This window comes from Prionailurus bengalensis, chromosome B4 (assembly GCF_016509475.1).
Source record: "Prionailurus bengalensis isolate Pbe53 chromosome B4, Fcat_Pben_1.1_paternal_pri, whole genome shotgun sequence".
NCBI classification, from domain to species: domain Eukaryota; kingdom Metazoa; phylum Chordata; class Mammalia; order Carnivora; family Felidae; genus Prionailurus; species Prionailurus bengalensis.
The window spans coordinates 46310669-46323672 of NC_057358.1; the positions used below are offsets into that span (position 1 = coordinate 46310669).

General features: G+C 41.4%; 1 protein-coding gene across 7 annotated transcripts in view; it reads right to left on the minus strand.

The window, feature by feature from the left end:
* DUSP16 (dual specificity phosphatase 16) overlaps positions 1 to 13004 on the minus strand; it is a 91634-nt gene that overhangs the window by 37786 nt on the left and 40844 nt on the right. For 6 of the 7 annotated variants that reach the window (XM_043563256.1, XM_043563257.1, XM_043563255.1 and 3 more), the window contains 2 exons: positions 7312 to 7905; positions 6232 to 6370 (listed from right to left, as the gene is read on the minus strand). In XM_043563256.1, the coding sequence (XP_043419191.1) occupies positions 6232 to 6370; positions 7312 to 7539 (367 nt within the window). In that variant the 5' untranslated portion in view covers positions 7540 to 7905. The remainder of the gene's footprint in view (positions 1 to 6231; positions 6371 to 7311; positions 7906 to 13004) is intronic. The other variant, XM_043563261.1, reaches the window with a different exon arrangement.

Here is a 13004-nt window from a genome sequence, read left to right on the forward strand (position 1 = left end):
AAGCCGGACGCTTAACCGACTGCGCCACCCAGGCGCCCCGGAACTATCTTTTTTTAAAAAGACACAGACATAGGCATCATGTCTTAGGCATGGTAGCTGGGCAGTGGCATAAACTGGCTTACCACACTGGCAGGCAGCAACTGCAGAAAGACAATCCAGTTTGGACCGCCTCACGCAAACGGAGGCTCAGAAGCTCAGCAACCAGTGGGCAAAACAGCACCTATACATAGTCTATTTTCAGTGGCTCTCAGTCACTGCAGCTTTTTAAACTCAAGAACAGCCAGTTCCTGAGTAACTATAGTACTTTTCCTGAGATCCATTCATTTCAGTCTTTTACCAACAACTGCAGGATTTGAAGTGGAGTGACTAAAGATTCTCCTCTCTAGACAAAAGGACCGAAGAAATGCCAAACTAGGTAACAGAACTGTGCACAGCAAAATCCGTAACCAGCAAGATAAGGCTTCCACTATACCTCCATTAGGAAGGACAGGTATTGATTCCATGAAACCAAAGCCATATGTTTATTATACAGATCTATTGACTAAATCCAGATCTCTGTTAAATTGAAAAACCATAGTGCCCAACACGTTTTTACTTACTCCTAGTTCTAATTAGACTAGCAAATCTAACTCAAAACAAAGAAATGTGTATTTGGCCTTTAACCAAAGCCAACATTAATCTGTGTTCAGAGACAAAATGTTTATAAAAGCCCTTAGCACTTTACTAACATTGTCCCTAACAGTAAATGCCTAATAAATGGTATCTTCTACCATTATTCAAGCTATATATACTTCAGCACAAAACAGAGTAGTTACACTTTTGATGATCCCCCTGCTAAAATAATGTAATGCTTTAAAAATTTGTATATAGAGTATATTTGTATACATTGCTTCATTCCATAAAATGTGAATAAGAATAGGACTCTGAAATCCACAAAGAGTCTGAGGAAGAGCTACCAATAAAAGAGCCTTTCAAGATAAGGCTGATCTGAAATGGGAGCCCCTGATTCAGTTCAGCCTCCTGATGAAATTCCAGAAGACTCTGGAATTATTGCAGATATGGGCCTGGGGAACATAGTGAGAGTGAGAGCTTGGGAGACCCACTCAAGGCTCTGTTACTTTCCTCATTTGTAAATGAAAGGGCTGAAGTCCATGACTCCTTCATGGTGTTTTGCTGTAGGGCTGGTTATCCTGTGCCTCATCACAGGACAGGAAGGAGTGATGCAGAATTAATCAACTGTCATGGGCCCCTTTTGCTTTTACTCAGAATTACAACACAGAAGAAAGAGAAGGAAATAACAGAACCGTATTTCTCATCTGTAGGCTGATCTTTATTTGTACTAATGACCCATTTATTCTCTTTTCCCTATGTTACCAAGAAATGAAAGTCCAAATTCAGTATTTTTCCTTTTTTCCTTCTATATTTATGTTCAGTCTGGCACCTTCAGAAATATAATAGACAAAAATCAAGTAGAATAAAGTGATACACAGTGAATAAGTAAAGGCCAAGACACAAGATTATTTTTTATTTTTAAGTTTATTTTGTGAGAGACAGAGAGCACGAGCTGGGGAGGGGCAGAGAGAGAGAGAAACGTAGAGACAGAGAATCCCAAGCAGGCCCTGTGCTGTCAGCCCGACAAGGGGCTCAAACTCATGAACCATGAGACCATGACCTGAGCCGAAACCAAGAGTCATCGCTTAACAGACTGAGCCATGCAGGCAACCCCAATATTTTTTAAAGAAAACGAGTTTTCTGAACATTACCTACCAAGACCAAAAACTTGATTATTTGTTTTCTAACTCATAATGATAACAGTTTTTTAAAAAGACTGATATCGAAGATTTCATACGTGTTATTCCATATAAATCCTCCCAACGAGAATCCCCAGTTATAGTCATTTTTGTGAAACAAACGTTTATGTCACCCATTCTGTCACCCTATTAACTCAAATTCTTAAGTCTTATTTTTACAAATGGTTGTGGGAGGATACATGTATTTTTAAACTGTGCTTATTTAATAACTGACTTCAAAATTAAAAAAAAAAAAGGAAAAGATGGTTTTGTCACCATCTATCCAATGATGATGGAGAACTTCCCAAAGGGACCCAAATTCACTCTTTCTTGCTAAGATGAGGCTGCTCCTGATAATCAAATTCTTTACTACTCTGAGGGTAAAACAGTGCTATGGTTTGACTTGGCTTGGTTACTGGGAGACTTCCCAATGGCTAAATAGATCAGTTTATATTTACCGTTAAGAATATATAGAAATTGGGGTGCCTGGGTGGCTCAGTCGGTTAAGAGTCCGACCTCAGCTCAGGTCATGATCTCGCAGTCTGTGAGTTCGAGCCCTGCGTCAGGCTCTGTGCTGACAGCTCGGAGCCTGGATCCTGCTTCAGATTCTGTGTCTCCCTCTCTCTCTGCCCCTCCCCTGCTCATGCTCTGTCTCTGTCTCAAAAATAAATAAAACATTAAAAAAAAATTTTTTTTAAAGAATATGTAGAAATTATCACAACCATTCTCAGCTCATACAGACTCAAGGACTTGTATCTTCCTATGAGTGGAGCTAGGTCTCCAGAGCTATTAGCTTTTTATTAAAGTTCAGTATTTAAGGATGACATAAAATTAGCACTGGCTCATCTCGGTATTTTTATTAACTCTTAAAATCGTATTTAAATCTACTTAAATAGATGAAAACACTTTCATATTACTTTTCTGTAACAGCTGTATGTTTGCTCTGAACAAATATACTTTGTAAATCATTTATTTCAAAACAATCTCAAGTTTTCACTACACTTCATATTGTCTCATGACTATTTAATAGAATCACTGATATTCTACACTAATAAAATGAATCACGTGAAACAGAAATGATACAAACCTACATGTAAGCTAATTTAGATAACAAATATTTACTGAAAACTTAAGAAGTGCTGGGCCTCCTGGAGAACACAAAGATGAAAAAGACATAGTCCTCAGCTTGAAAAAGAATTCAGCAGGGGAGTTAAGCTAATAAATGAAAAAGATAAAGGATAACATAAGGTTTAAATAAGATTTTAAGATAATAATGGAAGATTTAAGACAGGATAGCATATGGTTATCAAATGAATCATTTTGTTGACAGTACCGACTGGGCTTCTCAGAAGAAGGGAAAGCTGGTCAAGGTCCCTGGCCGAGGAGGCCTGCAGATGTGGCCAATACAGGTAGAGTTCACTGAAGAACCAGGTTCCAAGTTTCAGGACTAGAAGCGTTGGCAAAATGGTCTCCCTGATAATCAGCTGCCCAAGAACCCCTTTCACCTGGCAGAAACAAGTTTAATAGTCTAGCCCCGTCCCCAAACAGGACCTGTTCCATATTAAGGAATTAAGCCCATGCCAGTATAGCTTCCCCAAACCCAATCCGCATTTCCTTCAGTAATCCTGCACTTCTTTGTGTCTATATAACTAGGTCCTCTTGGTAAGTTTGGGTCTCCTCTTATTGGAGGGAGAGAGCACATAAAAATGCTTCATCTATCAGTTCTGTGGGGATGTCTTTTTGTTCCCCTTCTCCAAAGTAATTTTTTCCCAGGCAAGGTAGCTAGCCCTCTCTGAGAATATGAATGGAATTCAGGCCACATTTCTTTAAAGCATCTCACATCTGATGCTTGCTTCCTGAATATCTCAGAGTAGCTAAAAGCTCTAGAATGATGGAGAAACCACTGCATCTTTCTATTACCACATCCACATGAGGTTGAAACTGTCTCCAACTGCTGGAAGCAACAGGGGCAGTTTGTAGTGAAAACTGTCTCCACCTACCATGTCATTTTCTGTAGCACCTGTGAGAAGCTTGTGTGCTTTTCCAGTTAGGCAAGATATTTAAGAAACACCTGTCATTATGTCCTTCCAACCCACATCCCTGGAACATCCTATGAGCAGCTAGATGTTGGCAACACAACGGGCTGCCAACAACTGATGGCCATACCTTCCCAAGCATTTTCTTCCACTTCTGCCACTTTTCTGTCCACTCCTGTCACTAACCAAGGGAATTTCCAATTGGTCAGAGGCTTTTGGACAGCTGGAGGCTTTCAACCATTGAGAACCTTCTCTTAGGTTTCATAAGAGATCTGGCTGCTCACTCCCAAACAAGGCAATTCAGTCCCTGAAGCCACCTCCTGAACTAAAAGATACACAGGATTCTGGGGTGTGGATGGGGATATGGTGTCAGCAATACATTCAGTGTGGTTCTTGGTGCTGCCTGGATGGACTCTCATTGAGACCCAGGCAGCATTTCATGTATGATATGGGGATGTCAAGGTGTTCTGATCCAATGTGTCATTCCACATGTCCGTAGGGCTGATCTAGCCGATCGCACTGAGTCCTTTTTCTCCCTTGCCCAAGGAGTGCTCCTCCCACACCAACACACAACTGATAACCTTCCCAGGTAACTAAGGAGTGTTCTTTGGTAAAGGGGAGAAAGGGTATTTAAGGAACTGAAACACCTGTGCTAGAAACTCAGTATGAGCTCACTCCTCCACAGGAGTGTCCATCTGGCCACGCTGTCAAGTCAGAGTCCCTCCATAGGGAAAGCATCTCAAACAAGAGTGAGGCACACAGTTGGTGTACCCTCTTTAAAGAATAACCCTGATCCCATTAGTAGGATTCCAAGGTAAAGTCCTCAGAGTGCCTACAAGAAGCATGAAAGGAGTTCCTAAACTCACCAGATGAGTTTAATGGAACTCCAATAACAGCTGTCATATTTACCACAGTTATATCCCAGTAAAACAATGCACCCAGCAACAAGAGATAGAACCTAACATAATTCTCAGCCACGGAATTCTGAAAACTGCATTCTAAGACACACTGACCTCACGTAAGGAAACCAACGGAAAGATCAGGCAGAATCACAGCATAAGCAAAGGGTATGACAATGGATAATCTATGCCTGCTTTTTGAGACCTGAAGCAAGAGCTGAGGAGAGAGAACTGGAGACATGGAAATCTCATCTAAGGCTTCAGAGTTTAAGTGTTAACACACCGACAATGGATTCATCCTTTTCTCTGGAAACTGAAATGTTTACACTTCCAACAATCAACTGCCAACAAGTTCATGGTATCCTCCTTGCAACAAAAGACTCAAGATGTGAAAATGATAATATCTACCATATTTTATTTTCTTAGGTCACATTTTTTTTTTTTAATTTTTTTTTTTTCAAAGTTTATTTATTTTTGGGACAGAGAGAGACAGAGCATGAACGGGGGAGGGGCAGAGAGAGAGGGAGACACAGAATCAGAAACAGGCTCCAGGCTCTGAGCCATCAGCCCAGAGCCCGACGTGGGGCTCGAACTCGCAGACGGCGAGATCGTGACCTGGCTGAAGCCGGACGCCCAACCGACTGCGCCACCCAGGCGCCCCAGTTAGGTCACATTTTTAAAAGCAATCTTGCCTTTCACTGTGGCACAATCTGCGGGCCACAGCAGCTGTGTGTTCAAGGTCACTGTGCACGGTCAAACTGTATCCCCTGCTCTGAGCCAGTGTGAGTGACAGGGCTTTGGTATGAGCACTCTGCTGTAGAATCAGTGAGATGGAACTCTCACACCACACCCCCCTTCAAGACAGACATAAAATACTTAGTTCTTCTCATGTATTTCATAAAACCATAAGCTTAGTATTTGCAAACTGAGACCTTTTCCAGTTGTAAAAACGAAAGAAAAATATGAAAGTAAATGAGTTTTTAAATTGTCCCCCTAATTATTAGAATAAATAGTCTACATTCTCCTCCCATTGTTCATAATGCCCAAGAATGGTGAGCTCATTGCTGGAGTCCACTTTAACTGTAAATGTTTAATAAGAGTTCAACCCTGTGAAACTCCTCTGCTTCTTGCCACAGGGGGCGGGAACTAAGAAGAGGAGCTGAGAGGTAGAGCATTTCATGTTTTTAGATCCCAGGTGAATGGAAAAATCCCCCGGCTAAAAGCAGCACACCTGTCTATGTGACATTTCTAGCTCATAAATACCAAATGAAGAGGCATTTGAGCGAAGTAAAAAAATACACTGATGTGTATGCCACTAATGTGGAAGAATGACAATATTCAAGTTAAACAGAATAGTTATGTCAACCGGAAGCTATAAATAAATCAGTTTGCCCAATACATTCCCAGTTGTGATGACCTATCTTACGCTGAGCTCACTGCCAAGTACTGCTCACTGGTAGGGCTCGGTGAGATTCGAAGTCCTTTCACTTCTGCCACAAACCTTACCTGCGAGCAGGTGAACGGAGCTGAAGCTCTTCTCCAGTTTACCCAGAAGTACAGTGAGAAAACAGTCTGAAGACAGAGAGGCAACATCTTGGGAGCTTTGATCATAAACCACAACCTTCTGACTGCAATCAATATCAACCTGCAATGCAAACGTGAGGCTGTTAGGAAGGCAGCTCCCACAATCCTCTGGTGCTGAAGCAGATAACTGTCTCCCGCTTTCAATTAATAATCTGAATAAAAATGAGACGCAATTTTCTGGATAAACCTAGCATACAAATGGTAAGATACTTGTAAAAATCAACTTTTAAAAGGCAAAATTGATGTTAGGTGTGCTCCAAAGGCCTTGGTTTAAAATCCTTAACACTGTAAAAGGCTAAAACTCATAAAACAGTATGTAAAATAACCATTAACAACCCTTGAACTAAAGAAACATTTAAAAACGTTTCTACAAAACAAATAAATCAGTTGTTTAGTAAAATTAAAACATGAACTCATTTTCATTCCTGAAGAAAAGAAACAGCTTTACCTACCATGAGGACGACATTTTGGTATCCCAGAAATACCTTCCTCGAAGATAACATCCCTAAATCTTGAACAATGGTGTCTTCCCTTCCCACAAATAAACAGCACTTCTAATACAATTAGTTTCCACTTTCCTCCCGAGCACTCTTACAGAATGATCTCCTTTCAGTAAATTTGTAGATAATACAAAATAATGTATTAATTTAGTAACTTCTGATACACATATTATAAATTTTGTGTATTGTTACTAATAATATTGTGTATTAACTATAACTATTTATTAGTATTTAATTTTTTTAAAAGTTTAGCAAACCATTAATAGGAAAACACAGCATTTGACCAAATTAAAATAAGTTACCCTTTCTGTATAGTTTAGAGATATTCTGAAATGTGACAGCGTGGTTAGTAAATTACTTGGAGGTATCCCTTAGGTACCAAAGTTTAAAAAGCAACCAAAACTCGCTCAAATTACTTTTTCCCCTAAAAATGAGACTTCGTTTTGCAATTATTCCTCATTCAGGGTGTCTATTTTAAAAAAGGAAAAAAGCAAACATTTACCTTATGTTTTGCTGAATGCTGGATGAGCTCTGTAATTAACACTTTGTCCTGTTGCAACCTTCGCTTCATAAGCTTGGAGCAGTTGATATTAATGGCTTCCAAAATGTGGGATGTATTGTATTCCACAAATGGCCGGCTATCAATTAGCAGCACTTTTTCCGTTCCACTTTCCAGCAGAGCCACCAACCTCTCAGTAACAATTTGAGTTCCAATCATCTCATGGGCCATGACAACAATAAGTCTTCTTTTCCCACCTCCTTCTTTAATTTGCCACGATGATGTAATGGTGGTGTGCTCAAAGGCTCAGCCACTCCATTGTACTAAAAATGTATGAGGTCAGGCTGGTGGTGACTGGCAAAAGGAGAGTTAAACCCATTTTCAGCAAGAGCCCTCCAAGTGAATGTCCCTTTCTCTTTCCCCGTTGATGTGCTCTTGCAAAGGACTCCTTCCACAAAGCAGCCCCTCACATTTGATTCATAAAGAGATGACTGGAATAACCATTCCACAACAAAAGATGCTTTGGGGCAGCCAGCGCATTACATCATTCTTTACCTTTGCTCCTCGCTCCAACAGCTTTACGCTGGACTGAAAATCCTACACGAAGACAGAGACAGAAAACAAAACATGGGGTCAAAAAAAAGAAAGAGAATCAGATTAGAGACAGCGTATGATTCATAATATTTACTCCATTAATCTAATTCCATACTTGATGCACTGTTTCATTTGAACAAACAAAAAGGACAAACAGGAATGGCTCCGGAAAATCCCACTGATGGTAATTCACTTTTACATCAAAATATAAAAACCCAAAGAAGATAAAAGAAGACACAGTCATGAATTATAATGACCCGAGGCCCAGAACTACACGCCTGTAGCATGAGATTGAAAGAGCTATAAAAAGATGCTTGAAGTAGTATTTTTTCCAAATGGGTTTTATTTGCTTATTTCCTGAAAAGAGCACAAAGAACAGCCTATGACCAGGTGAGCAAGCCCATACTATCAGGACACATCTTTTCTGAAGGCTTCAGAACCTCTGTGACGGTAGGAGTGTGTGTACACATGTGAACGCGCGCACACACACACACACACCAGGGCACAACAGCAGCCCCTTTGAATTGCCCTGGGAAAACCTTTCATAAATTTCAGCTGCCTTTTAAGGAAAGGAAGGGACAAGAATGGCTGATATTCTTGTCATACCAACTGCTGAGCTAATTGCTGGGGGACTGTGATGTACCCAGCTCCAACTGAGATAGTCCCACAGCTATTTTGGCCCTGGTTGTTCCATCCCTCAGCTCTCTGATCCTTCACAGACTTACCCCTCATCTTCTGGTGCCTCATTCTTAAGAGAATCACTGACTCGCAGCCTTAGAAAATCTCACATCCCAACCTGGGACTCTAGGTCAGCAACCATACAGCAGACATACAGAACCCTGACTACTAGAACCAGGGTGTCCCTATTCTTGCCAAACTCCTATAATCGACCACTTCCTTTATATTTACATATACATATACATACGTATATACATATATATATGTATACATACATATATATATACATACATATACATATATATGTATATATATAATTTTATTTGTATTTGAGAGAGAGAACACAAGCATGGGAGAGCGCAGAGGGGGAGAAAGAGAATCTTAAGCAGGCTCCACGCTCAGCACAGAGTCTGACACAGGGCTTCATCCCATGACCCTGAGATGACAACCTGAGCCAAAATCAAGATTTGGACGTTCAACCGACCGAGCCACCCAAGTGCCCTAATTGGCCACTTCCTAACTGATACCAGTTGGGATTTTTGTGCCCACAGCTTGGCCCTGACCAATATTCTCAGACTCCTAGCTCCCTGGTCCATCTCTGCTCACTGGAAATCCTCTCACTACATAACACCAGATATCCACTGCTGGCATTCACCTTCTGCAGGGTAAACTATTTGATGGTAAAGACTTTGTATTACATGTCCTGCCTCCATAGTGCTTTGTACATAAGATACTCAATTCACACTGTTATAAGAAAGTAAAATCCTCCACAAATGATTTAAGACACTGAATAAGTATTTGATTAACTGAGTTCTGATCAGGATGGTAAAACCCTCAAACATCACTGGGTCCTATTCCTAATTTCAGACTTACAGATTAGAAACTGAAGCACGGAGAATACAAAGAGAAGTGGCCATGCCATTTACTTGTTACTTAACTTTGGAAAATTATATAACTTCTCTGAACCACAGTTTCCTCATCTATGAAGTGTAGATGTAACATAGGCCTTATCTCTTCACAAAGTCTGTTTGGAGGATAAAATTATCAAAGTTATTTACAGTAAGTAAACATGCAACTACCCAGGCACCTGGGTGGCTCAGCTGGTTGAGCATCGAACTCTTGAATTCATCTCAGGTCATGATCCCAAGGTCGTGGGCTCAAGCCCCATGCTGGGCTCTGGGTTGAGTGTGGAGTCTGCTTGGGATTCTCCCTCTCTCTCTCCCCCTCCCTCTACCCCTCTCCCCTGCTTACACTCTAAGAAGTTAAAAAAAAAAAAAAATGCAACTACTCATCATAAAGAGAAAGGAGGAAAAATACCTTAAAGATGCCAACGGTGGACAGAGCTGCCTTGCACCTGGAATCTCAAAGATGTCATTTAGCCGATAAACACAGAAGCAACTCCACCCTCCTATATGGCTGAGCTTCAACCAAGCTGCACTCTTTCCCTCAGAGCCAGACACACAGGGGGTTAGAAGGCTCCTGAGAAACCATTTCTGCCCCCGCACCTTACAAATCAGCTCCATATAGAATACATTATTTGTCCATCTTTTGTCTTATTTTAATGTATTTATTTTTAGTATAGCTTACTGGCAATGAGGTATAAAAATCATCTCTATCTTCAACTGAAGAAACCAGAGCAGAGAATCTGTCCCAGTCAATCAATGAATGTACTTTGGCAAAGCCCCTGCCAAGGATACAGCATTGAATCAAATCCTAACTACTGGGTGACATAGTTCACAGCAGTGTAAGGTCCTGTACTCGGATTATCTGATTCCCAAACCAGGGCTCCTACTACTGGGTTACGCTGTTTTCCCTAAGCACCTGCTCCCATAATGAAACTGGACTGAGAAAGAATGGCTCGACTTGTCCACGGAGGTGCCCAGGTGGCACAGAAAGTGGAAATCTGAGAACAAGAGCAAGTTGATTCCAACCATGGCACTGAGTATCCAAGTCTGATTGGCTCCTCTCAATGATAAAATCCGGATGGAACAAAGCAGTTATCTGGGTTAGCAGATCAAGGGACAAAGGGAGGGAGAAGACAGCAAACATGCAAAAGTTGAATGAGAAAGTTCTCATCTTTGCTTCCCTTCAGCCTAATCTCCTGAGCCCAAATCACTGAAACCAAAGATCGACTACAGCAAACAGTAGGGCACATCCTTACCTAGAGAACCAGAATCAGGAGTTCCAGAAGCAGAAAGACCCTTGCCCTGACCAAGAAAAGGTCTGGGCCAAGTGACCCTAATATGAGGATGTAATTGAAGCAAAGCACTGAATGTGAAATGAGGATGAAGTCACATCCTTTCATGTTGTACGCAGGCCAGCTGGAGCTCTCCTGTCACACCTTTATGACCAAGGTCTGATTTTCTGTAGTTCCAAACAGATTTATGTGACAGGCAGAGCCCTACCGAGGGGGCATGGGAGGTGGGGGAACAATTGCCTTAAACCTTGTTTATTTACAGTGAGAGAATTTTGGCCAGGTCCTTGTCCTAGGCTGCAACCCTAATTTAGAAATTTCTGGGCATTCACTGTTCATTCTGAAGAATGTCAGTACCTTGAGATCGGGAACATGTTTGTGACAGTTTTGTTTTTGAAACCTTCTGCATCAGGTAGGATTTAAAAGATGACAAGAGAATATTTTATTGTTGGCAAAACCACAAGCTAATCTTACCCAAAATTTCTACAAGAAGTTAAAAGGAATAAACATTCTCAGAATTGAACTGTAAGGGCCCAAGTGCATATAACAAAACCTAGGACAGGCCAGCTTTGCTATTTGTTGATTTATTTAAACGTTTAATTTTTTTTTTTAATTTTTTTTTCAACATTTATTTATTTTTGGGAGACAGACAGAGCATGAACGGGGGAGGGGCAGAGAGAGAGGTAGACACAGAATCGGAAACAGGCCCCAGGCTCTGAGCCATCAGCCCAGAGCCTGACGCGGGGCTCGAACTCACGGACCGCGAGATCGTGACCTGGCTGAAGTCGGACGCCCAACCGACTGCGCCACCCAGGCGCCCCTAAACGTTTAATTTTTAAAGTTTTAACTATTTTCTTTCCATTTTTAATAGGTAACATATTCACAAGGTTCAAAAAAAGGTATAAAATGTATACATACTATGAATATGTACAGTTTGTTTTATGTTTGTTACTCTTCAACAAAACTACTAAAAATTGCCATGATACTGAAACCCCAACAAATACATGAAAAACATAAATACACTGAAAATCCTTCTCCTACCCTTGTCCATCTGCCCAGGTCTCCCCCTTGCCCTTTACTGGATACCATGGTCAATAGTTTCTTCTGATTTCTTCCAAAGATTTTTTTTTTTTTAATGAATACAGAATAAGACACAAATATATATTCCTTCCCTTTGTTCAACCGGTTACGTAGTATATACACTTATTATGCACCCTGCTTTTTTCCTTCACTTAAATACTACAATTTTTTTTTCTCATATTTAATTAGAATGTGATATAATCTATGTATCTTCCATACGTGCACTTTTGGAAATCATGCACAGAGAGGGGCGCCTGGGTGGTTCGGTCAGTTGAACATCCAACTTTGGCTCAGGTCATGATCTCACAGTCCATGGGTGCAAGCCCCTTGTAGGGCTCTGTGCTGACAGCTCAGAGCCTGGAGCCTGTTTCAGATTCTGTGTCTCCTTCTCTCTCTGTCCCTCCCCCACTTCACTGTCTCTGGGTCTCAAAAAATGAATAAACATTAACAAAAAAATTTTTAATAAAAAAAAATGTTTTAAAACACAGGAATACTTCACCTTAAAAGACAACTCCCCCTTTCCCCCAACATCACACCTATTCAATCAGGGGTTTTACCTGAGGACCCAAAAGCTGAAGGGTAATTCTTAATAGCATGCTTGAAAGGTCAGCAAACTGTTTTATGGCATCCCAATCAGACAGTATCCTCTACAACTACTCCGACTTAAGAGAAATTTAAAATGTGATGTGCACATTCATGAAGTACAGGCTCATCTCTTAAAGGACACCTTGTTGTGACTCTGGCTATTCTCACCCAAAGACAGGATGGCACCATAAGTTACTGGGAAAGGGGACACCTATCTGGTGGCCATGGGACCGTGGAAGGTCGAGAAGCCACCAGTGTAAAGCCCTCTGAAAAATGCTAAGGGACCCGGGGTGGCAGCACTGGCCCTGAGCAGTGTCTCTGCTGCGGATCCTCGTCACACTGACCCAGACAAAGGTGTTCCGGGCCCTCTAGCTGTGCTGCCCTCTTGGCTGCCCGGGGACTATGGTGAGGAGCCCTGGCCTACCTCCAACACTCAGGAGAAGGGACAGGCAGCTGGAGCAGTGGGAAGACTCTTCTGAGGAGACTGATGGGGTGCCCCAGTCTACCGCCAAGGAAATCTGGGTGGCATCAGGCTCTTCAGAAGACAATGAAAGAATACTTTTCT